Here is a 27,234-nt window from a genome sequence, read left to right as displayed (position 1 = left end):
CTTTGCTACTTTGTATGCATTTTCTTTAAATTTGATACCCTCCTTTATTTCCTTATATATCCATGGTTGATTATCTCTTTTTCTATAGCCTTTCCTTATTACTGGTGTGTACTTCTGCTGAGTGCTGCGAAAGATCGCTTTAAAAGTCCTCCACTGTTCCTCAGTTGTCCCACCATAAAGTTTTTGCTCCCAACTCCTCCCTCACCATAACACCATGCACATTTTAACTTGATAATTTTTAAAAAATCATTTATGGGACATGGGTGTCACTGCCTGACCAGCATTTATTGCCCATTCCTAGTTGCTCTTGGTGGGCGGTGGATCTGGAGTTACACATAGGCCAGAACAGGTAAGTATGAAAGATTTCCTTCCCTCAAGGACATTAGTGAACCAAATGGGTTTTTCCGATAATTGACAGTGGTTCCATGGTCACCAGTAGGTTCTTAATTCCAGATTTTTAAAAATTGAATTGAAATTCCACCATCTGCCATGGTGGGATTTGAATCCATAACCCCAGAACATTAGCTGAGTTTCTGGAATAGTAGTCTAGCAATAATGTCACTAGGCTACCCCTGGTAATTGAGAACCCAGGGGAGTTGTGGCCAGTGTACAATCGCCATTCAACTGAGAGCAGTTAAATCACGTCTGCCCTAAAATCAAACCCTGCAATCTTTCTCATGGTAAGGAGTCTCACAACACCAGGTTAAAGTCCAACAGGTTTATTTGGTAACAAACACCACTAGCTTTTGGAGTGCTGCTCCTTCGTCAGGTGTTGTGAGACTTCCTACTGTGTTTACCCCAGTCCAACACCGGCATCTCCACATCTTTCTCATGCACAGAGCTCAATGATTCACTGGATAATTCTGTAAAAGCCCTCAGGGAATGTCTTTCTAATTCTCTGTGTGTGAAGGATGACTGTTTTTCTCCAATAAATATCCTGCAATAAACAAAATTGCAGAGCTATGCATGTTTAGATTTCGGAAAGACAGTTTTGTTAAAGAATTATTGAGCAAGCCAAATGTACTGTCATTTGTCATTCATGACATGACACGTCCTTGATCATGTAGCATAAAGAGTTCTAACAGGAAGAAACTTTAGCAAGGATTGTGTTCAGATTCTTGTGTGTTTTGGTACATTTTAGGGGCAATATGGTGGCAAAAACTCTCTGAAAGTATCTGGAACCCTACATATTGCTAATGTCTCAAAGGAAGATGAAGGAAAATACATCTGCATGACTCATAATCCTCTACTTAATGTCACTGTGTATAGCACACCAGCTACTTTGAAGGTTAAAGGTCAGTACAATTTTTATTCTAATAACGCTATTTAGGACAGAGATTGTCACTCATAAGAGAGGTTCAGCAATCATTTCTTTTAGTCTGGTTCATTGTAATATCTAATAAATTAAAAAAAGAAGAGCCGCAAAGTTAAAAGTTATTTTACATTGAAATGGAATTGTTAGTAAAACACAAAAGAAGAGTACTCCTGTACATGGGTGAAGAAGGCAAATGCTAGAAATCTGAAATGAAATCATCATGCTGGATATATACAGTTGGTCCAGCTGCATTAGTAAATACAAAAAAAAAGTAGATTAGCATTTGTGGAGCTGGGAGTTAAGTCAATCCTTTAATGAAATGGAACATATAAAGGAAGTTTAAAGAACAAATAGTTAGGATCATCAAACATACTTTAGAACATCTGAGAAGACATCTGTTCATTCATGTGTTGAGGGCATCACTGGGAGTCGAAAACTAGAGGGCATAGGTTTAAGGTGAGAGGAGAGAGATACAAAAGTGTCCAGAGGGGCAATTTTTTCACACAGAGGATGGTGAGTGTCTGGAATAAGCTGCCAGAAGTAGTAGTAGAGGCGGGTACAATTTTGTCTTTTAAAAAGCGTTTAGAAAGTTACATAAGTATGATGGGTATAGAGGGATATGGGCCAAATGCGGGCAATTGGATTTAGCTTAGGGGTTTTAAAAAAAAGGGTGGCATGGACAAGTTGGGCCAAAGTGCCTGTTTCCATACTGTAAACCTCTCTGACTCTGTGGCTGGGACAGCATTTATTGGCCATTCTTGAGAGTGGCTCGGTGGCACAGTGGTTAGCACGGCTGCCTCACAGCACCAGAGATCTGGGTTCAATTTGGCCTTGGATGACTGTGTGGAATTTGTACATTCTCCTCATGTCTGCATGGGTTTCCTCCGGGTTCTCCGGTTTCCTCCCACAGTCTAACAATGTGCAGGTTCGGTGCTTTGGCCGTGCTAAATTACCCCTTAGTATCCCTTGAGTGTAGGCTTGGGGATTAGTAGGGCAATTGTGTGGCATTACAGGATAGGACAAGGATAGGCCCTGGGTAATTCAAATATTCCATATAGCTAAACATTGGTTAGAAATTTGATGGGGATGTCACCAAGACAATTTGGTGTTTCAGGTACGTAAGGTGGGAGGAAAACTGGAAAAAGATCTTGGGCTTGTTTCTGTTAGAAAAGAGATCTTGAGCTGGTCTAATTAACTGTGAAAAACATTTGCAGAATCAATTTAAGGGAAGTGTTTGTTCTGGTGAGGCATTGAAATATCAGGACATGTGAGTGAAGAATTTAGGAGGAAGAAGGGAAATTAGTCAGAACCTATGACTTAATGGTAAAAGAGTTACAAAATGAGGATTCCAGGGAAGTCAAAGAACAAACAAAGAACAAAGAAAATCACAGCACAGGAAGAGGCCCTTCAGCCCTCCAAGCCTGAACTGACTATGCTGCCTGACTGAACCAAAACACCTACCCTTTCAGGGCCATATCCCGCCATTCCTAGTAGAATCTACAATGCAGAAGGAGGCCATTTGGCCCATCAAGCCTGCACCGTCAACAATCCCACCCTAGTCCTATCCCCGTAACCCCACATATTTACGCTCCTAGTTTCCCTGACATTAAGTAGCAATTTAGCATGGCCAATCAACCTAACCGGCACATTTCTGGACTGTGGGATGAAACTGGAGCACTCGGAGGAAATCTACGCAGACACAGGGAGAATGTGCAAACTCCACACAGAAAATGACCTAAAGCCGGAATTGAACCCAGGTTCCTGGTGCTGTGAGGCAGCAGTGCTAACCACTGTGCCACCGTGTAGCCTTTCATCCAGTCAGTCAAGGTCATAGTACAAGCTTAGGCCTATAGTGCACCTCGCCTCTCTGTAAAGAGTAAAAGAGAAGACAACACAAACGGAGAAATGATATTGAGCCAATGCCATTTGGGTTTTAAACACATAAAAAGGAAGTTAGAGAGAGGTATATAAGGCCATGGAGGGATTTGAAAATGAAAATAAAGCAAAGTAAAATGCGGCATGGGAGCACAGTAGTTAGTGCTGCTGCCTAATATGCCAGGAATCCAGGTTCAATTCCAACCTCAAGTCACTGTCTGTGTGGAGTTTGTACATTCTCCCCGTGTCTGCATGGGTTTCCTCCAGGTGCTCCGGTTTCCTCTCATTCTCCAAAGATGTGTGGGTTAGGTTGATTGACCATGCTAAATTGCACTTGGTGTCAGGCGTATTGTAAATGTACGGGGTTGTAGGTATAAGGTCTGGGTGGGATTGTGGTTGGTGCAGACTCAATGGGCTGAATGGCCTCCTTCTGCACTGTATGATTTTAAACAGAGGGAAGGGGCAGTGGTGTGAAAGGGACAAAGTACAGAATAGAAGGCTGAAATGCTCCATTTGGATCTGCATCTGAAGTGCTGTAACCAGCAAGGCTACAGACCAGGTGCTGGAAAGTAGGATTCAAATGAGTGGCTCGTTTACTATTCCCCTTTTGTGACTGGCGTGAGCATGTTGGGCTGAGTGGCCCCATTCTGCATCCTAACCTTTCCATGGTTTTGTGGTAAAGATTTCAGGAGGAAGTAAAGAATGGGGGAGGTAAGAAGCTCCACAGCTTTGAGATAAGGATTAATTGGAAATGTTTAAAGATAATGGAAGCATAGGAGGATATCTTGCACAGAATGACGTGCAGGAGGATGAACGTTTGACAAAATAAAGGGAGGTATATTTCTTGGATTTGGGTTGGTGAAAGAGGAGATGGGGAGCTGCATATCAAACAGTGGGAATAGCGAAACCAGGATGAAGAAAGGTGAACTCATCAGTGATAAGAAACAGAAACCCAGTTGGTTAGATATACCTAGAAGAGAAACAAGCCTAAGGCTATTTTCCATGATTTCAATGGGTGAAATTTTCCAGCTGCGTTTGCCCCAAGACCAGAAAATCCCGCCCGAGATCAACTGACCTTGGAAAATGTTAGATTGACAATCTTTTATCAGGGAGATCAGATTACATCATTGAACAGAAAAGGAACTCAAGGTGGTGATTTGTAACATGTATAAAATAGAATGGATTGAGCTGCAGCAGACTGGACAAGGCTGGATGATAATTGTAGGTGAAGTAATGAAATGTAAAGGAACAGAATAAAATACAGAATCCTGGAGAAATATTGGTGGAATTTTCTCATCCCACCCACCATAGAAATTATAGTGAGTGGCGGTGGGGGGGTGGCCATGCAAAGATCTGTTGACCTTGGGAGGGATTTTCTGGTTTTGGAGTGAGCACAGCTGGAAAATTCCTCCCATTATGTTCATGGAAAATAGCCAGAAGAGGGCCATTAATCACAAAATACTTCGAGCAATTTGGGAGAAGCCTATTGGATACAAGTGAAGAAGAGAGGCCATAAACTACTGCGATGATTTCAAGCACAATGATAATGACTCAGAGATACCACATGGTCAACAGTGGGAGTGAAACTGCCACATTGAAGATTATACTGGGGACCACAAACTAGGTCCCAATTTACAAAGTGATGCTTAAGCCGGAAGCTGATGGAGATCTGGAGTTCAGTGAAGGTTTACCAGAATGATTCCCGGGATGGTGGGACCAGAATGATTCCTGAGATGGCTGCACTGATATATGAGGAGCCATTGAGTCAGGATTAATATTTCTTGGTGTTTAGAAGAGTGAGGGAGGGATCTCATAGAAACCTACCAAATTCTAACAGGACGAGACAGGGCAAATGCAGGAGGGATGTTCCCAATTGTCGGGGAGTCCAGAACCAGGGGTCACAGTCTAAATATTCACGTAAACCTTTTAGGATCGAGATGAGGAGAAACGTGTTCATCCAGAGAGTGGTGAATCTTGGAATTTACTACTACAGGAAACAGCTGAGGTCAAAACATTGAGGGTTAAACTTTCCGAGCATTCATGCCAGAGGGATTTTCTGGCCCAGTGAACGAAGTTTTGGCTGAGCACCAAATTCTTCCCTCCTCGCTTGCGGCAGTGGTGGAATGTGAACGGCTGGAAAATCCCAGCGTGTAAGTTTTCAAGAAAGAGTTAGATATAACTCCTAGTGACAAAGGAGATCAAGGGAAGGCAGGATCAGGCTATTGAGTTTGAACAGTCAGCCATGATCATAATGGAGAGCAGATCGTAATGGAGAGCAGGTTCGAAAGGCTGAAAGCCAACTCCTGCTTCTAGTTTCTGTGTTTCTAAGAGAGAGAAGCAGAGAATTGAACAAGAGAATTAGATGTCTTCCTGGGGAGAGAAGTGAGAGACTGTGGGTGTCGGGGTTGGGGTAGGGGGTGTTGGTTAGGTGGACTGGTTGGACCACAGCACAATTAGATACGCAGAAAAGATTTACTAGGATGCTATTGGGACTCGATGGTTTGAGTGAAAAGGAGAGACTAGATAGGCTGAGACTTTTCTTTCTGGAGCGCAGAGGCTTAGGGGTGATCTTATAGAGACCTATAAAATAATGAGGGGCATAGATCAGCCAGTTGGTCAATATCTTTTCCCAAAGGTAAGAGAGTCTAAAACTAGAGGGCATAGGTTAAGGTGAGAGTGGAGAGATACAAAAGGGTTCAAAGGGGCAATTTTTTCACGCAGAGGGTGGTGAATGTCTGAACAAGCTGCCAGAGGTAATAGTAGAGCCAGGTACAATTTTGTCTTTTAAAAAGCACTTATGCAGGATGGATATCAAGGGATAGGGACCAAATATGAGCAGCCTAGTGGCTTAAAAAAAGGATGTAATGGGAAAGTTGGGCCGACGGTCCTGTTTCCATGCTGTAAACCTTTATGACTCAATGTGTATTTATGAAGTTATGGTCTTTGAGATCGTATCAAAGAAAGAAAGTCTGTGAATTGTTGATGTGCTACTGTTCTTTGTCAACAGATGGGGATGTTGTTCATTCTTTCTATAAGAAAAACCTTGTGCAAAAACAGAAACTGATGCGCGCAACAGTTCCATTCATATCTGAAGTTAGAATAGACAGGTTTCTAATGAGATCTTCTGACTGATCCACCTTTTTTACATGTTCCTTAAATGAATTAAATTGTGGGCAGAGTTTCTTGAGCCAGACAGCAGGTGAGGTGAATTATGACCTTTCCAGAGCCACAGCTTGACCTGTGTGACATGAATTTAATAAATATATTTATATGGTAGGAGGTGCTTTTATAATAAAGGCTTTCTTAGGTCAATCCTCTTCTCCAGCAGAACAAATTAAGCTTGAACCATAAACATGATTCAACGTAAATGTTTCTTTGCACAGTTATTTGGAGTCTGGAGCTGTCAGTCACATTTGAAATCAAATCAACTACTTAAGTGATATTTTCAACAAAGCCATTCCAGGAAGTCTAAAAGTAAAACCCTTTTGTAACAGCATCAACGCTCGGCAACTGACTATTTACTTTTCTGCTCAATCTAATGTAATTTCAGTTTACAATGTCAGACCAATCATCACGCAAATATTCAGTACTTTTATAATTTCCAGCCCACTGTTGGCTTATAGGAATGTCTCGTTCAGATTTTTAAAATTGTTGATAGCCATCTTGCCAAAGTGCTGCTCACTGCTCTTGAAAAATACTGACTGATTATTAATTAAATGTAAGTTCTCGGCATCATTTTATGTTTTGTGTTACGAGCTGAAAAACATTAAAAGGTGCAGAGGATGTTTAATTAATAATCGGTCAACATTTTTCAAGGTGAGTGGGCATCACGGGCAGATGCCACAGTGGCACAGTGGTTAGCACCGCTGCCACCTAGCGCCAGGGATCCAGGTTCAATTTTGGTCTCGGCTGACTGTTTCTGTGTGGAATTTGCACGTTCTCCATGTTTCTGCTTGGGTTTCCTCCGAGTGCTCTGGTTTCCTCCCACAGTCCAAAGATGTGCTGGTTAGGTGCATTGGCCATGCTAAAATTGCCCCTTAATATCAGGGGGATTAGCAGGATAAATACATGGGGTTACGGGGATAGGATTTGGGTGGGATTGTTGTCGGTGCAGGCTCGATGGGCTGTGTGTAATAAAATGGCTTCATCTGGCATGCAGGCATTTCATCTGACACTTTTCTTTTCTTTCACAGGATGTGGGTATGGGTGGGGGAGTGGGGTGTGGGATGTGGGAGTAGGATGTGGGTGTGGGTGTGGGATGTGGGTGTAGGATGTGGCATGTGGGTGTAGGAAGTGGGTGAAATTGGCAAGGGCAGCATTTATCGCCCGTCCCTAACTGCCCCTGAAGTGAGTGCCTTCCTGGACCAATTCAAAGGGCAGTTAAGATTCAATCTCATTACTGTGCATCTGGAATGGTCAGACCAGGTAAGGATGGCAGATCACAGATAGCCGTCATGCCCAGCGTTGCTGAGACTAAAGTATATTCCAAATGTATCCATTGGATCTAAATTGCACCAGCTGCCCTGGTGGGATTTGAACTCGCACACCCCACCCCCCCAACCCCCATAGGCCTGAGGATTACTAGTCCAGTGACATTTACAACATGCCACTGTCTCCCTTAATGATCTTTAAAGCGTAACAGGAAGGTTTGATGACTGTGTCTATTTGTGTTCTCCATTTAGCCTTAACGTCTAAACTCTTCATCACTAAGGATCCTGAGAATGTCACTACAGCAGTGGGTGAAACAGCCAGCATGCACTGCACAATTCAGGGATTCCCTCAGCCAAACATCAGGTGGTACAAAAACAACAAGCCTTTGAATGGCACCAGGGCGCACAAACATGTTGGCAGCAGAGGCATTTTAATGTTACGGTAAGACAAACATTTCTTTTAAACTCCAGGAGTTACCTAATGCAGAAGCTGCAAAATTAGTCGAAATAACCTGTTTGCTGTGGAACGGATTTTCTCAATAATAAGTGGTGTTGATTTTGTTTTCCAAAAGTATACTTTACAAAGTATTCAGGCCCTTTTACATGGATCAAGTTGCGCTCTGAGATGCTTCAAATAAAGTCAAAGCATTACAGACATTTCAAAATAGTCATTACACAAGGTGCAAAGGTATTTAAGTTGCCTACATTAGATCATGTTGCGCTCTGAGGTGCTTCAATACAATTGTGATACATGTAGTATTCACTGTGTACATTCAATGTGAGTCATAGAGGGGAGGTGCTGGCTTCGTGGTATTATCGCTAGAGTATTAATCCAGAAATTCAGCTAATGTTCTAGGGATCCGGGTACGAATCCTGCCACAGTAGTTAGTTGAATTTGAATTCAATAAATAATATCTGGAGTTGAAAGTCCACTGATGTCCATGAAATCCATTGTCAGAAAAGCCCATCCAGTTCACTAATGTCCTTTAGGAAAGGAAATCTGCTGCCCTTGCCTGGTCTGGCCTACATGTGACTCCAGAGCCACAGCAATGTGGTTGACTCTCAACTGATCTCTGAAATGGCTTAGCCAAGGGCAACTAGGGATGGGCAATAAATGCAAATGTGAAGTATTGCACTTTGGAAGGACAAACCAAAGTAGAACGTACAGGGTAAATGGTAGGACTCTGAAAAGTGCAGTTGAACAGAGGGATCTGGGAGTACAGGTACAGAATTCCCTAAAATTGGCATCACAGATGGATAGGGTCATAAAGAGTGCTTTTGGTATATTGGCCTTTATAAAACGGAGTATCGAGTATAAAAGTTGAGTGTTATGGTAAGTTTGTATAAGGCATTGGTGAGGTCGAATTTAGAGTATTGTATACAGTTTTGGTCACCTAGTTACAGGAAGGATGTAAATAAGGTTGAAAGAGCGCAAAGAATGTTCACAAGGATGTTGCCAGGACTTGAGAAGCTGAGTTACAGAGAGAGATCGAATAGGTTAGGACTTTATTCTCTGGAGTGTTAGAAGAATGAGGGGAGATTTGATAGAGGTGTATAAGATTTTGATGGGTATAGATAGAGTGAATGCAAGCAGGCTTTTTCCACTGAGGCTAGGAGAGAAAAAAACCAGAGGGCATGGGTTAAGGGTGAAAGGAGAAAAGTTTAGAGGGAATATTAGGGGGGAATTCTTCACGCAGAGAGTGGTGGGAGTGTGGAATGAGCTGCCAGATAAAGTGGTAAACGCGGGGTCACTTTTAACATTTAAGAAAAGCTTGGATGGGTTAATGGATGAGAGGGGTGTGGAGGGATATGGCCCAAGTGCAGGTCAGTGGGACTAGGCAAAAAATGGTTCGGCACAGACAAGAAGGGCCAAAAGGCCTGTTTCTGAGCTGTAATTTTCTATGGTTCTAAATGAATTTAAAAAAATACAGCCCAAGAGGTTCTATATACCCCCCTCCTCAGTTCATTACAGCTGAAAGGCCTTAGACAGAGACCTTTTTCTATTGTGCCACTGCTTTAGCGTGTCCTCAGCACATAGTCCTGAGTGTTGGAATGTGCCAGTCTGCAACACTCAATCGGGGACAATTCTTTGCACTGGAAGACCAACAAGACCCCCTTTCACTGAGTTGATGATCCTCCAGCAGCAGTTGATCTTTGTCTCGGTGTGTGTCCCTGGAGACAGCCTGTAGAACACAGAGTCCTGCACCACGAGCTGCTCTGGATGAATCTCAGCAAAAGCCACCTCACCTTCTCTCCAGATCTTTGCAAAGGCACATTCCACAAGGAGGTGGGTAAAGTCTCTTCCGAACATAGTGAGGGCAACGTGCAGATGGGGTGAGACTCTGGGCGTATAGGAAAGATCTGATTGGGAGGATCTTTCTCACCACCAGCCAAGCTAGGACTTAGTATTTGTTTGAAAGTTCTGATGATGGGGCATTCTGCCAAATGACCTTGACAGTCTGCTCAGGGAACCGAGCTTTGATTATTAAAACAAATCTTTTACTCCATTCTTAAAGTTACAAAGCCAACGCTCAGAGTAGGCCAGGAAAACCCGAATCCATTCCTTACTTCCTCCAAAATTCAAATTCCAATTGAATCCAATTCATTGTCCCCACATGAGAGACAAACAAGATCCAAGCTGACAAGATAAGCCATTGCATCCCATCTTGGGCTTGATTAAACAAGATCCAAACTGACAAGATGATGCATTGCAACCTCTCTGGGCTTGATCTGATGCTTCACCTTAGCCAAGAAGCCGAGATGGCTTTGAAAAATTGCATCAGGTAAATCCTTGGTTTAACCTCATCGACTATCTTGATCATTCACTCTACCCTAGCTTAGGCAAGCCATTATTGCAGGTGTTGGCACACCCCAGTGCAGTGGGCTAGCTTCGTCCCCTTCCTGCCTATTGACTGTCCCCTGCCAGGTAAGTATTGATTTTTTGTCAAAAATATACTTTATTGATAAACCTGTGAGAAAATTACAATCATTCCAAAGTGACCATCACACATTGAGCAATAATATTCACCTTCTTTACATAAATGAAACAACATTACCTGCCATTTAAGGATTGATACCAGATTATGGATTTTTCTACACTTACTGTGTTTATACTTGGCAAGTGATTGTCATTTAAAAAACACCATTATCACAGCATTGTTAGAAATGTGAAATTACATAAATTCCTCCGGCATGAACAGTTGGAAGATTCCACTCCTAGTGTTATTCCAGAACATTCATCCGCTCAGATATTGCTGATAGGGTCACTATTTGTAGCATTAAAGCGCACTGGAGAAAATGGGCCTCCCCATCCACTGACGGAGTGAATGGTAGTGCGGTGATAGATGTCACCCATGAAACATGGATACCAATGTTGCTCAGAACTGAGTGCTCACAGAGACCAACAGCAACAGCAAATTCTGTCTTCACACGGAGATGATTTGGGCAGTCTGGCATTGAAACTCAGGGTGGCACGGTGGTTAGCACTGCTGCCTCACAGCGCCAGGGATCCGGGTTTAAATCCCGGTTTGGGTCACTGTCTGTGCGGAGTCTGCATGTTCTCTCCGTGTCTGCATGGGTTTCCTCTGGGTGCTCAGGTTTCCCACAGTCTGAAAGACATGCTGGTTAGGTGGATTGGCCATGCTAAATTCTCCCTCAGTGTACCCGAACAGGCGCCGGAGTGTTGGCAACTAGGGGATTTTCACAGCAACTTCATTGCAGTGTTAATGTAAGCCCTACTTGTGACACTAATAAATAAACTTTAACACATTGTGAATTGTCCAGGAAAGACAATACTTGTGCTGCTTGTTGGTTCTGAGATTAAAGCTCCTGATGTTGTCTGTTACAGGAATGTGTCGCTAGAAGATGAAGGATTCTATCACTGTGAAGGAAACAATGGGAATGATCTAGTCACATCCCAGACGGCCTACCTCCAGCCCGCTGGTAAATCCAACTCAGTGGAGTAGACTTCAGACTATAAAACAAACGCTAATAACTGGACTGTTAAAATTCAGTAATTTATAATCATTTAATAACCTAAAATTGTGATGCTCTGCTCCTCTTCAGGCCACCTCATCTGGCTTGTAAAGTGTGCTTCACTCCTTTGCTATCAGGGCTACTGCATCCCCTTTTCCATTCTGTCTGTCTTCCTGGAATATTCTGCACCCTGGTCTCCTTGTAACCATGTCTCTGTATTGGCGATTAGCTCCAGATCATCTAACTCCATTTATAGCACTGGTTGATTTATCTTATTGCAGCTGTTTTGTGCATTCAAATCAAGACCCTTCAATTCTATTTTTTACTTCTGTTCCAGTTGATAACCTTATTTGCTGATGTACTTTTTTTTATTAGACTTTGTATCCCACTCTGTTTGTCTTTATCCACATCACTGTTCCAACACCTTGACCATTCTCTTTGGGTTTCTAAGTCTTCCTTCGCTTAAATCCTCTGCCCTCCACCACTCCGCTCCTGCCCCCTTAGTTTAAAGCCCTATCCACTAGTTGCAGAAATCATAGAATCCCTGCAGTGCAGAAGGAAGCCATTCGGCCCATCAAGCCTGCACTGACAGCAGTCCCACCCAGGCCCTATCCCCATAACCCCGTGTATATCCCTCTGACACCAAAGGGCAATTTAGCCTGGCCAATCCACCTAACCTGTGCATCTTCGGGTTGTGGGAGGAAACCGGAGCAGCCAGAGGAAACCCACACAGACATGGGGAGATCCACACAGTCACCCAAGATCGGTTTTTAACTCAGAGGGCGGTGGGTGAGTGGAATCGGCTGCCGTCAGTGATGGTGAAGGCAAATTTGATAGGGTCTTTCAAGAGACTTCTGGATGAGTACATGGGACTTAATAGGATTGAGGGTTATAGATAAGCCTAGTAGGTAGGGATATGATCGGTGCAACTTGTGGGCCGAAGGGCCTGTTTGTGCTGTAGTTTTTCTATGTTCTATGTTCTATCGGGAATTGAACACAGGTTCCAGGCACTGTGAGACAGCAGGGCTAACCGCTGTGCAACTGTGCCATCTCCGCTGTGCCACCATGCTGCGCCTATCATCTTAAACCGTCACCTGTTGTTACCCACATGCAGTTATTTCTAAGTGCAATTTAAATAATTTATTTAAAGCCTGCCTCAGCGCAACTAGTAGTACAAAGAAGAATCTGATGTTTTTGTTGTTGGTTCTCAGCCATTTCAAACAGAATTTATAAAAGGAACTTTCATCGTGCTTCTGTTATTTTTTCTGAAGTTCTACCAAATGTGACCGTGTATCCAAGAGTGAACAATGTACCTCTGGGCTCTGGAGTCACATTCTACTGCCAGGCAGTGGGGAATCCAGCTCCATCTGTGCTCTGGTACAAGGGAGACCTGCCAATTGTAGCCGAAAGGAGGATATATTTAGGGTGAGTTTGGCTATATTCCTAAAATGCCTAAAACAGAAGCAGTGGCTCGAGTGTGCGTGCCAACATTATTAAATAAACCTGAACAATTCACAGAAATATTACTGGCAAATCTTGCTGGCATTAATCCTGCAAAAACTGGATCCCACTGATGACCTCCTGCAAGAAATTGTTGTTTTTGAGCTATTAAAATGTATCAACATCAGAAAGGAAGCAGAGAAAGTTACCACTTGTACTTAACAATATGGGGACTCTTTTAATAACGAGGTTTATATTGCTCTGATGTCAGTCAACGTCTCTAGCCCAGAATCGTAGAATCCCGACAGAGCAGGAAGAGGCTGTTTGGCCCATTGAGTCTGCACTGACCACAATCCCACCCAGGCCCTATACCCATAACCCCATGCATTTATCCTAACTAGTCTCTCTGACACTAAGAAGCAATTTAGCACAGCTGGTCAACCTAACCTGCACATCTTTGGATTGTGGGAGGAAACTGGAGCACCCGGAGGAAACCCCTCCAGCACACGGAGAGAATGTGCAAATTCCACGTAGATGCTGACCAACTGGGAATCAAACTCGGTCCCTAGCGCTGAGGCAGCAGCGCTAACCACTGTGTCACCATGCTGCCCATGCCTGCACATCTTTAGAATGTGGGAGGAAACCGGAGAATAATGGGACATAATGGAACAATTGAAAGTGCGGAGTTCTACCTTTGCAGGTAATAATTTGTTCCTCGAGGTTTTAAAAGTTTAGTTTTAATTTTCTTCTTACTTTTCCTTTCTGTCTCTTTTTTTTTAACTTTCCTAATCCAAGCTTTCTTTCCCTCTTTGGATTTCTTTCTGTACCTGGGCATCAATGTGGCACAGTGGTTAGCACTGCTGCCTCACAGTGCCAGGGACCTGGGTTTACAAAGAACAAAGAACAAAAACAGCCCGGGAAACAGGCCCTTCGGCCCAACGAGCCCATGCCGCCATTTTAACATTACCAGTCCCCCCTCACATCCATGACCCTTATCTATGCTTATGGCATTCCACATTGAGGGAGAACTAATTTAGGGACAATTTATTACCACCAATCAGCCTAATAGCACATCTTTGGGGTGTGGGAGGAAACTGGAGCACCCGGAGAAAACCCACGCAAGCACGGGGAGATTGCGCGAACTCCCACAGACACTGGCCCAAATCCATGTGTCTGCACAGCAAACAGTGATAGTCACTGAGCTGTCATGTTGCCCAGCATCTGGTCCAGTTTAAGCACACACTAACGACATGAAGTACTAGGCTATTCTCGAACAACCAAAGGCAGCCCTTGTATGACCCATCGTGTGTATGCCTCTCGTTGGACAACAAGGCGGACCGACTTAAAACCTGTGAATTAAGTTTGATTCCTGACTTCAAGTCACTGTCTGTGTGGAGTCTGCACATTCTCCCCGTATCTGCGTGGGTTTCTTCCGGGTGCTCCAGTTTCCTCTGACAGTCTGAAAGGCATGCTGGTTAGGTGCTTTGGCCATGCTAAATTCCCACTCAGTGTACCCGAACAGGTGCTGCAGTGTGGTGACTACGGGATTTTCACAGTAATTTCATTGCAGTGTTAATGTAAGCCTACTTGTGACATTAATAAAATAAATAAATGATTTGACTGTAATTCGCCCTCTTTCCTTCTGGCGCCCTTCCTCTGTGTCTGTAAATCTTATTGATTAATAAGACAAGCTGTTAACGTGTTGTTTACTCAGATCCCTGATACTCCATTGCCCTCAATGTATCTTTATCAGCTCACAGTCTGAGCTATTTGCTTTTAAAGTTTTGTGAGGAATGGGGCATGTCATAACATGGGGTGGCACGGTGACGCAGTAATTAGCACTGCTGCCTCACAGCGTCAGGGATCTAGTATCGATTTCGGCCTCTGTCTGTGTGAAGTTTGCACATTTTGTCTGCGTGGGTTTTCTCCGGGTGCTCCAGTTCCCCCCCACACTACAAAGGTGCGCGGGGTTAAGTGGATTGGCCGTGCTAAGTTGCCCCTTAGTGTTGGGGGTCTAGCAGGGTTAATACATGGAGTAATGGGATAGTGCCTGGGTGGGATTGTTGTTGGTGCAGACTTGATGGGGCGAATGGCCTCCTTCTGCGCTGTAGGGATTCTATGATTCTATTTCCCACTCTGGCAACCTTCAGGCTGTAGTCACAGCCAAGAATCTAATCCAGTGACCTTAAACAAATACATTACAAATGTTATCATTATAACTGGGTTCTGATAAGCTTCAGGGGTGAGATATTGGCTATATAACATATTGCTAGGCACAGTGTATCCATATTCTAAATGTTCAGCTGAAAATTTGTTATTTATGTTAGTTTTTTTGCAGTTTTTGGAGTTGAAGAAAGTTATTTGGAACAGGAAGCTTTGCCACTTGAATCAATCGGTTACATTAATTTGATTTTTTTTGAATGCCTGCCAAGGTGTTTCTATGTCGGAATGTAAATTCTATGAAACGTTAATAATATTTTGTCCTATTCAAATTTATTATTCTTCTTTCTTCTAATACCTTCAACCCGACTCTGCCATTCGCTTTGATCATAACTGCTCATCAAATTCAATATCCTGATCCCACCCCTTCCCCCCATATCCCTTGATCTCTTTAGCTCCAAGAACTATATCTAATTTCATAGGATCATAGAATCCCTACAGTGCAGAAGGAGGCCATTCGGCCCATGGATCCTGCACCGATCGCAATCCCGCCCGTGCCCTGTTCCCGTGACCCCACATATTTACCCTGCTAATCCCCTGGCACCACAGCCAATTTAGAATGGCCAATCCACCTAGGCCAATTTCATCTTGAAGTCGCACAAGTTATTAAAAAGGTTGTTGATTTCTTGCACTCAGATTCCGAAATCGAACACTGCGCATTTCACCAGTGGTTAAAAGTGACGAGGATCGTTACGTCTGTGAAGCGACCAATTCAGTGGGACGTAGTGACCAATCGGTTATTCTGAATGTGGCAGGTATGATTACATTGTTTGCTTGACTTGCAGATATGTAAATGAAATAGTACGCAGACCCAGGGTGCGAATTTCTGGCTGCACTTGCCCCAAGACCAGAAAATCCCACCTGAGGTCAATGGATCTTTGCATGGTCCGTGTCCCACCCACTACGATCCCCATGGTAAGGGAGTCAGGGAAATTCCTCTCCCAATGTCTGATGGCTAAGCCATTTGAGCCACTGATGCAGCATATTTCTCACAGGGCTGTAAGTGGGATGAGAGGGATCGGATTATAGATTTAAAAAGACCCACCTTTCCTTGGGCAGGCCCATCATCGTACTTGTTTAAGTCCGGCGGAGTTGCAGGTAGAAAAAAAATCCAACTGATTCCTCCTGCGTGGACCTGAAGTCAGTGAAAAGAATTACACAATAAATGTAATCCGAGCTGAGATACTGGCATTGTGAAGAGTTAAATGCTGGGGAAGAATGATTCACTGATGGACGTATTGTTACTGAGGCTGTTTCCATGGCAGCATTGAGGAGAAGCACATCGACTGATGATCCACATTGCAGGAGAAATTGATGGATGTCAAAATATTAGCAAATTAGCAAATTCAAAGTGTTAAGAACCAACTAATTGTGTGAAGTGTCGACATACTTTCCTGTTCCCACAGGAAACATTGTTGACAGTGATATAGCGATTTGATATTGTTGGCACGTATTGAATATACGTCTAAGTGAATGGGCGAGGATCTGGCAAATGGAGTACAATGTTGATAAATGTGAGCACATCCATTTTGGTCAAAATAACAGCAAAATGGACCATTATTTAAATAGTAAAAAATTGCAGCATGCTGCTGTGCAGAGGGACCTGGGTGTCCTTGTGCAGGAATCTCAAGGAGTTGGTTTGCAGGTGCAGCAGGTAATTAAGAAGGCAAATGGAATTTTGTCCTTCATTGCTAGAGGGATGGAGTTTAAAACAGTGAGGTTATGTTGCAGCTGTATAAGGTGTTGGTGAGGCCAAACCTGGAGTGGAGACTGTTTTTGTCTCCTTACTGAGGAAGGATATACTGGAACTGGAGGGGGTGCAGAGGAGATTCACTAAGTTGATTCCGGAGTTGAGAGGGTTGGCTTATGAGGAGAGACTGAGTAGTCTGGGGCTATACTCATTGGAATGAGGGGAGATGTTATAGAAACATCTAAGATTATGATGGGAATAGATAAGATAGAAGCAGGGATGTTGTTTCCATTGGTGGGTGAAACTAGAACTATGGGGCATAGCCTCAAAATAAGGGGAAGCAGATTTAGGACTGAGTTGAGGAGGAACTTCTTCACACAAAGGGTTGTGAATCTGTGGAATTCCCTGCCCAGTGAAGCAGTTGAGGCTACCTCATTGAATGTTTTTAAGGCACGGATAGATAAATTTTAGAACAGTAAAGGAATTAAGGGTTATGGTGAGCGGGCGGGTAAGTGGAGCTGAGTCCATGAAAAGATCAGCCGTGATCTTATTGAATGGCAGAGCAGACCCGTGGAGCCAGATGGCCTATCCTTGCTCTTATTTCTTATGTTTTTATGTTCTTATGTTCTTAACATTAGGTTAAGATGGAATTGAAGGATTTCAGCATATGGACATTGGGATACAAGGATCATTTGGATGGTATGGTGGCACAGTGGTTAGCACTGCTGCCTGACAATGGCAGGGTCACAGGTTCAATTCCGGCCTCAGGTGACTCTCGGTGTTTGCAGGTTCTTCCCCGTGTCTATGGATTTCCTCCGGGTGCTCCAGTTTCCTTCCACATTCCAAAGATGTGCAGGTTAGGTGGATTAGCCATGCTAAATTGCCCCTTAGTATCATGGGAATTAATGGGTTAAATATGTAGGATAATGGGAATATGGCCTGGATGGGACTGTTGTTGGTGTAGGCCCGATGGGCTGAATGGCCTCCTTCTGTACTGTAGGATTTCTATGATTGTAAAGGAACTGTCAGTTCCTAAGAAACAATGGGGAAAGGGGAACATAAGAAGTTTTGTTGAACTTATACAAACTTTACTGAAGAAATGGAATATTCAACAACCCTTACTGCCTCAAAACAAAGAACGTCAGATAACAAATAAATAGAAAAGTATATTAAAAGATACAAAGGTTATAGTATAATTCTGACAGAAGAGGCCATGAGCTATGTTAGATTTTATTAGTGTATAGTAAATACTTGACTTTGATTTCAGACTATATTACATGCTCCATTTTCTGTCACAAGTGACATAACATGTGCACAATGGGTGCTACGATCCCTGTAGAGACCAATAACTTTAAAAATATATCTGAATTTCTAGTGGCTGAATGGATGGTTCACACAACAAGATTTCAAATTTTAAGGTTTTTACTGTAACAAACAAACTAAAAGCATCCTTGACTAACAAGTCTGAAAAAGAGTCATATGGACTCAAAATGTTAACTCTGTTTCTGTCTTTATAGATGCTGTGGAGATGCCGGCATTGGACTGGGGTAAACACAGTAAGAAGTCTCACAACACCAGGTTAGAGTTGAACAGGTTTATTTGGTAGCAAAAGCCACTAGCTTTTGGGCCTCTGACCCTTTGTCACTTGATGAAGGAGCAGCGCTTCAAAAGCTAGTGGCTTTTGCAACCAAATAAACCTGTTGGACTTTAACCTGGTGTTGTGAGACTTCTTACTGTGCCCACAGATGCTGTCAGACCTGCTGGGTTTTTCCAGAATTTCCTCTTTTTATTTCAGATTTCCCGTATCTGCTCTTATTGACTAATCACTGTTCAATAGGCAATTTATACTTTAAACCACAGAAAATATCCCACCACATAACCTTTAATGCAACTGAAAATCCACTGCCACGGTTTGACTTCACTCTGTTCCTTGAATGCACACTTCATTCTCCCAGCACTGGTTCAAAGTTATTTTACACTCTGCAATGTTTTGCTTCCATTTTCCTTTCTCAGCTCCCCGACCTGTCTTTCGTGGTGAGGGCTGCCCTGGAGATTCCTCTCTCTGACAAAAGCAAATCTTCCCACCTCATTTAAATCCCCACAAACTTGGTCTGCTCCATCTTACTGTGAGCTCTCACCCACCTCTGCATGATAAATGAAAAAGACAGCATTTTCTGGTTGCCTCTATCGCTCTGCTCTTTCTTTCTCAGATTCTTGCAGACTCCTTTGTTGCTGAAAAATCAATAATACAGTATTTTAATATGGCCCTTTCTAAGCACATAGTCATAGAGCCCCTACAGTGCAGAAAGAGGCCATTCAGTACACTGAATCTGCACCAACCACAATCCCATCCAGGCCCTATCCCCATAAACCCTTGCGTTTACCCCAGCTAAACCCCCTAACACTAAGGGGCAATTTAGCATGGCCAATCCACCTAACCCGCATTTCTTTCGGATTGTGGGGAGAAACTGGAGCACCTGGAGGATACCCACGTAGACATGGAGTGAATGTGCAAACTCCACACAGACAGTGACCCAAGCTAGGAATTGAGCACTGGTCATTGGAGCTGTGAGGCAGCAGTGCTAACCACAGTGCTACCATGCCGCCCCAAAGCAAAGTGAATCACATGGGCCTTACATCCAGGTAGAAATGATAATTACCTATGCTCTCGACCCCAACTCCAATCTATGTTGGAATTAAATAGACAGTTCAAAAGATTATAAAACCTGACATCCCCTGTGAGACCTAGAGACTAACAGTCTACATACAGCCAGCACAGATGTCCTTGCTGTGGCCTACCTGGGGAATACCTTACATCTTTTTCCCAGTAAAACAACCTGGGACCTCCTTTAACCTTGAACAATGAAGCTACCCAAGCTTGTTGCTGGATAGAATTTAGAACAGGTTTCATGACCCCCTCAATTTTACCCTAAACTGAACAGATAGTCCCAAAATGGAACAATCTGATAAACATTATGCTTCTTACAAGGAATTGTCAGTAGAATTACAACATTAAAATGTAATATCAGACTCTGAATTGAGTACAGATCAAACCTCTTACTAAAGGATAGCCAGTCAAAACGAAGAGGGGTGCCTTTCTTATTTTGAAATGAAAAGCACAAACCAAGAACAGGAGGGAACACTGCGGAAATGTCAAGGGTAATAGACAGTTTGCCAGCTCCAGACTAATAATAATCAGTAGGGAGGTCTTGCTGCAACTGTACAGGGCACTGGTGAGGCCGCAGTTTTGGTCATCGCACTTACGCAAGGATATTTTGGCCTTGGAGGGAGTGCAGAGGAGGTTTACTAGGCTGATACCAGAGTTGAGGGGGTTGAACTATGAGGAGAGGCTGAATAAACTAGGCTTGTACTCGTTAGAGTTTAGAAGAATGAGGGGAGATCTCATTGAGACATATAAGATGATGAATGGGATGGATAGGATAGAGGTGGAGAGACACTTCCTGCTCAGAAAGGACAGTAGGACTAGGGGGCACAGCCTCAAGATAAAGGGGGGGCGGTTTAGAACGGAGTTGAGGAGGAACTTCTTCACTCAAAGGGTGGTGAATTTCTGGAATTCTCTGCCCGTTGAAGTGGTGGGGGCTACCTCGCTAAATATTTTTAAGACACGGGTAGATAGGTTTTTGGTAGGCAAGGGAATTAAGGGTTATGGGAAGAGGGCGGGAATGTGGAACTGAGCCACGACAGATCAGCCATGATCTTATTGAATGGCGGGGCAGGCTCGAAGGGCTAGATGGCCTACTCCTGCTCCTATTTCTTATGTTCTTATGTAGCACAGAATGAAAACATAAGTAACCATTTTAAACAGTTCAGTTGTGCTTTATATGTGATTCTCCACAATAAATTACCAAGGTCAGGGCTGGAATTCTCTGATCTCACACAGCCTGTTACCACTAGTGGTGAGAATGGAGAATTTGGCATTCCACCGAATCTCTGTTCACAGCAGCGGGACTGGAGAATCCCAGCCAAGCATGAGCTTGGGGAATTCCAGCCCTTTAAAGGCAGCACGGTGGCACAGTGGTTAGCACTGCTGCTTCACAGTGCCAGGGAACCTGGATTCAATTCCCGGCTTGGGTCACTGTCTGTGCGGAGTGTGCATGTTTTCCCCATGTCTGCGTGGGTTTCCTCCACGTGCTCTGGTTTCCTTCCACAGACCAAAGATGCGTGGGTTAGGTGGATTGACCATGGTAAATTGCCCCTTAGTGTCAGGGGATTATTATGGTAAATAAGTGGGTCTACGGGGTTAGGACCTGGATGGGATTGTCTTCGGTACAGGCTCAATGGGCCAAACGGCTCCTTCTGCACTGAAAGGATTCTGTGATTGTGATGTGAAGTTGTAAGAAAATAGAAGATTTTGAGGAGAGAAAATGCAAGAGGCTCCTCTAGTCCAGCCCCTTACCCGAAAGAACCCCCCCTCCTCTAGTCCAGCCCCTTACCTGAAAGAACCCCCCCTCCTCTAGTCCAGCCCCTTACCCGAAAGAACCCCCCCTCCTCTAGTCCAGCCCCTAGTAGCGAGCTGTAGATCAGCAGCAATGCAGCTCCACCTCAGATCACCCACCTTTCTCTAGGCTGGAGATAATTCCTGGCTCAGGCTGCAGGAAAAGGATAAAGAAGGTAAATGAACCGATTAATAAATGATTGTATGTTTGCAGTAGGTACTACTTTCAGCAGTAGAATCATAGAATAGAATAGAATCATGGGGCCCGATTTTACCAAAAATTCACGCCCATTTTTGGGCACAATATGGTGGAAAATTCGGGTGTCAGCCCTTTAACGTGATCTGCACCCAAATCCGAGCAGATCGCAGCTTTACCAACACCCGATTGGGGTGCGGATCTGGTCCGCACTTGAACCGGGCGGCCCGATGATCTAAATGCATGCTAATGCATTTAAATCGACTTAATGAACCGTGCCCCCAACTCTACCACCAAATCCCATTTTACCGTCTTCTGGTCCATTTCAGATCTGTGCTGTAAGCAATCTGCAAAATAAAAATCCGAAGCTGATTCCTATTCTGCAGGGGAACCTCCTCGACCATTCTCCTCAACCATCCTTCGCAGACCCCCAGCCAACCATCTCGGCAGACCCCCCCACCACGCCATCGGACCACCCGGGAGGCAGGCCCCCCTTGGCAGACCCCCTCCCCCTGGATCAGACCCCTCTGGGAGGCAGGCCCCACCCCAGCAGACCCCCTCCCCTTGGATCAGACCCCTCTGGGAGGCAGGCCCCACCCCAGCAGACCCCCTCCCCTTGGATCAGATCCCTCTGGGAGGCAGGCCCCCCTTGGCAGAGCACACCGCCAACCTACCTCGATGGCTGGTCTCCCTCCACCATGCTTCCGACCTGCAGTCCTTCGAGAGCTTGCAGCACCTTCCTGGCCTTCCGCTGGCATCCGCCAGAGGATGGGGTGGGGGGGGAGCAGGCTTAGATGGGTCTCTGGTTGGGGGGGGAGGAGGTGGAGGATGCGGCGGTGGAGGGTGGACTTGGGAGAAACTTGTAAACTGAAAATAATGTAGCATCTTCTTAGTGCTGCCTAATTATCTACGGGAAAGGTAATTAAACTACAGTGTCCTAGTGAGCAATTAGTGACCTGTACGTCCCCATAGCCGTGAGCCAGGTGCTCAAATGTTCAGAGTCATGTGGTGAACTTGGAAGAATTGACCCCCGTGGTGGAACTTGGTTGGAAATTAGATTCAAGGAGATTACTAAAAGTGGGAAATCAACCGTAGTGAAAAGATGTTTGTATTGGCAACTCTTCTATCACATTCCATGGGAGGTGTGCCCCTACTTATGAATGTGATTTGCATTGGCTACGTTGGGTAATCTGCCTCTGGAGCAGCCTTGGATCCTTTCTTTCATCTTGTTTTCACCTGAACATTGCACAGAATTACAGGAAATCCCTTTGGAAGATAATGTCAAAACTATAATGACAGGAAGTAAAAACCCAACAGTCAAAAATTTGGGAAAATATTTCAAAACATGGATGGGGGGATATATATTTTGAATTCTGTGCAATGTTCAGATGAAAACAAGATGAAAGAAAGGATCCAAGGCTGCTCCAGAGGCAGATTACCCAACGTAGCCAATGCAAATCACATTCATAAGTAGGGGCACACCTCCCATGGAATGTGATAGAAGAGTTGCCAATACAAACATCTTTTCACTACGGTTGATTTCCCAGATTTAGTAATCTCCTTGAAGCTGATTTCCAGCCAAGTTCCACCACGGGGGTCAATTCTTCCAAGTTCACCACATGACTCTGAACATTTGAGCACCTGGCTCATGGCTTCAGGAACATCAACAATCCAGTTACACATCAACAATCCAGTTACACATCAACAATCCAGTTACACATCAACAATCCAGTTACACATCACAAATGTATTACACAGGTCACTAATTGCTCACTAGGTCACTGTAGTTTAATTACCATTCCCAAAGATAATTAGGCAGCACAAAGAAGATTCCACATTATTTTCAGTTTGCAAGAATCTCCCAAGTTCATCCCTGCCCCCCACCCTGCTCTGTCTTTTGTTTTTCTTTCTCGCGCCTGTTTCAGATTTTTTTTTCTAACTGCGCATGCGCAGTTCAGAGCTCCGGTCGTTTCGGCAGCGCTAAGCCCCGCCCCACAGTGCGGATCAGATGGGAGCCGGTAAGAAGCATACGGGCGTGCTGCACAGAGGATTCCAGTCTCGGATCCATATTCCACCCAGATCCGGCCTTTAGGCTCCGATTGATAATGTCGGGCCCATAGAGTCCCTGCTGTGTAGAAAGAGGCCATTCAGCCCATTGGGTCTGCACCAACAACATTCCCACCAGGCCCTAGCCCTGTAACACCATGCACTTACTCTGCTAATCCTCCTGTTAACCCCCCATGACACTAAGGGTCAATTTACCTTGGACAATCCACCTAACCTGCACATCTTTGGATTATAGGAGGAAACAGCAGCACCCGGAGGAAACGCATGCAGACACAGAGAGAACGTGCAGACTCGGCACAGACAGTGACCCAAGCCGGGAATTGAACCCGGGTGCCTGGTGTGTGAGGCAGCAGTGCTAACCACTGTGCCACTGTGCCACCCATAGGTCATCCTGGCACTAGAAAAGTGAGTAAGAAGTCTCACAACACCAGGTTAAAGAAACTTTAAGTAAGACTTCTTACTGTGTTTACCCCATTCCAACACTGGCATCTCCACATCATGACTAGAAAAGTGAGACAGGTTAACATTCATAGGGATTGGCTGGAATTTTCCCACTGCTGTTGAAAGTGAGGATGGGGAATTTGGTGCTCAGTCAAACCTCCATTCACTGTAGCAGGACCAGAGAATCCTGCTGGTGTGAATGGCCAGGAAAATCCAGCCAACATTTCCTTTCTTATTGCAGACTTAATTACTGAGTAACTCGTTCGTGCCAAACATGAGTCTTAGTATTTGCAGTGTTCCTCTTTAATATCCTTCTACATGTAATCGTGGCTATTCTTCAGTGGCTGCGATTTTCCACTCCCGTGTGCAGCAGAAGTAATCACAGGCGGGATAGAACATTTACCAGACCAGCCAAAGGTCCGTTGCCCTGAGACTGGAAAATCCTGGCTAGTGTTCCCATTTCTTCAACAGTTCTTCAAACAGATAGTGCGACATGAACCCAAGATCCCTGTTGATCCCTGTCACACTATCTATAACCCCCATGACTTGCCTGGGTTTGCAAAACCTCACTTACTGTACCATCTGGAGACAATACACATCTCTTTAACCTGTGATCAGTGCTCCTTCCACTCACATTGTCGGCCTCTTTAAGACTTGAACAGCAGGTTAGGTGTAAAGACTCTCATTCTAATCAGTAATCTGTAAACTGTCTGTGCTGTTATATGCTCTGCCTGAGGCCAGAACACTCCATTCACCTGACGAAGGGGCAAACCCCAAAAGCTTGTGAGTTTGCTATCAAATAAATCGGTTGGACTTAAACCTGGTGTCGTCAGACTTCTTACTGTGTTTACCCCAGTCCAACACCAGCATCTCCACACCTGAGAGGACACACAGAGCCTCAGTTTACTGTCTTCATAGAATCATAGAATTCCTACAGTGCAGAAGGAGACCATTCGGCCCATCAAGCTTGCACCAACAACAATCCCACCCAGGCCCTATCCCGTAACCCCACATATTTACCTGTTAGTCCCCCTGACATTAAGGGTGATTTAGCGTGGCCAATCAACCTAACCTAGACATGGGGAGAACGTGCAAACTCCGCACAGTCATCCGAGGCTGGAATTGATCCCAGGTCCTTGACACTGTGAGATGGCAGCACTAACCACTGTGCCACTGTCCCGCCCCATCTGATGCAGAATATGGCACCTCTGCGGTGATAGCGCTCCCACTATTCTGCATGGAAGTGTCAGCCTAGATTACGGGTGCAAATCTCTAGAATGGGGGTTAAAACCATGATGCTGATGCTGTTAAAATGGGGACTGAATTACATTTGTGTGTTTTAGTCTCTTCCATCTCAAGGAATACACTTGGGCTTCACAGCCTGGAGTGAATTTTGGCTTTGTGTGATGGGTAAGATGGACGACGGGGCATCTGCGATTTTATACTAGCACACAAAGGCAAGATTTACCTTAGTCTGTGTAATCCCATAGGAGGTAACAGGAAAAAGATTCAACAAAAGCAGAAAACGCTGGAAAATCTCAGCAGGTCTGACAACATCTGTGGAGAGAGAATAGAGCCAATGTTTCGAGTCTGGGTGAAGCCCCCGGCTCAAAATGTTGGCTCCAGTCTCTCTCTGCAGGCCCTGTCAGACCTGCTGAGATTTTCCAGCATTTTCTGTTGCTGTTTCAGATTCCAGCATCCACAGTATTTTGCTTTTATCTGAGTAAAGATTTTCACTCCAGCAATAACAACCTCTGCTGTGACGTAAATAGATTCCAATAGCTGTCCAAAGGGTTTTGAATACAGGGCATCTCTGGCTGACCCAGGAACTGACTCCACTTGGAAATGTCATCCTTTGGCGTCTCTGTGCTGCTCTGCACCACATTTTCAGAGAGTTATTTTGAGGGCAGTGTGCTCCAGTGTATAAAGATCAAAATAAAGCAGGCTGCTTTTCTTACTTTTCAGTCGCTCCAACTATTGTCTCCTTCACCAAAGACCTCACAGTATTGAATGGTTCCTCTGCTGCTCTCTCCTGCAAGGCAACAGGGGATGGCCTCATTGCTTATTCGTGGTATAAGAATGAGCATTTAATTAAAAAACCTGATCCAAAATACTGGAATAAAGGTAAGTTCATGTTACATCATATTCTCTTTATTGTAACCTGTCTGGGCACTTGGACAGTTAGGTGTTTGCCAAGCAACTAATTGTCATGGGGGAATAAATGTTAATGATGAATTAAGCAATGTACATGTACACTTATCTGAATGAAATGATACTTTTAACTCTGTAAGGATGAAGCCATTTTCTTATTTAAGGTCATGAGCCCTCTCAGCTAACTAGGAAAGCTAATAGGATGTCATTATTTATTGCAATGGGAATAAAAATAAGGAGGTTAAGCTTCAGTTGTACAGGACGCAGGTCAGAGCACATCTGGAGTACTGTGTACATTATTGATCTCCTTATTTAAGGAAGGATGTAAATGTGTTTATAGTAGTTCAGATAAAGGAGGAGCTTTCCTGTCCCACACGCCATGGGAATCGTAGCAGTCGAGGGGAGGACCATGCAAAGATCCATTGACCTCGAGTGGGATTTTCTGTTTCTTTGGGGTGAGTGGAACTGAAAAATCTCGCCCAAGGACTTTTTCTCCATTCCTGAAGGTGTTGACTCCTGATTGGATTGTGGTTCCTCGGTAGCTCTTCACCTTTGGAACCTCACCCTGTTTGCCAGTCTGATGTATGAGCCCATACAGCATGAATTAGCAAATTGCCAAACTTAACCTGCCACAATAACCGCACATGAACTTTTCTAGTGTCGGTCACTGGGTACAAACATAAGTGGAAATCTTGACTTTCCCTGGCCTCAACTCTTGCTGAGATCAGATAATTTAGCACAGAGCAGTGCTGGAACTTTGTACATTCAACACCACCTTAATCAGTTGGCTGGACGACTGGTTGGTGATTCAAAGGGACGCCAACAGTGAGGGTTCAATCCCCATACGGGCTGAGGTTATTCATGAAGGTCCCACTTTCTCAGCCTTGCCCCTCACCAGAGGTATGGTGATCCCCCTCAAAGGGGAGAGCAGCCTCTGGTCATCTGGGACTATGATGATTTTGCCTTAATCATGTAGGG

At 44.3% G+C, this 27,234-nt stretch overlaps 1 protein-coding gene across 1 annotated transcript in view; it reads left to right on the top strand.

Moving 5' to 3' along the window:
* The window catches only part of LOC145358115 (roundabout homolog 3-like), a 37,511-nt gene that overhangs the window by 5,129 nt on the left and 5,148 nt on the right, over window positions 1–27,234 (top strand). Inside the window, exons 3-8 of the mRNA XM_080211789.1 lie at window positions 1,142–1,295; window positions 7,873–8,062; window positions 11,468–11,562; window positions 12,867–13,020; window positions 15,892–16,010; window positions 26,071–26,229. Coding sequence (XP_080067915.1) covers window positions 1,142–1,295; window positions 7,873–8,062; window positions 11,468–11,562; window positions 12,867–13,020; window positions 15,892–16,010; window positions 26,071–26,229 — 871 coding nt within the window. The remainder of the gene's footprint in view (window positions 1–1,141; window positions 1,296–7,872; window positions 8,063–11,467; window positions 11,563–12,866; window positions 13,021–15,891; window positions 16,011–26,070; window positions 26,230–27,234) is intronic.

This window comes from Carcharhinus amblyrhynchos, chromosome 25, assembly GCF_965287045.1.
Source record: "Carcharhinus amblyrhynchos chromosome 25, sCarAmb.v2.hapA, whole genome shotgun sequence".
Taxonomy (NCBI): domain Eukaryota; kingdom Metazoa; phylum Chordata; class Chondrichthyes; order Carcharhiniformes; family Carcharhinidae; genus Carcharhinus; species Carcharhinus amblyrhynchos.
Note: the sequence above shows the minus strand (reverse complement) of the source record. Positions and strands in the feature narration are given on the sequence as shown.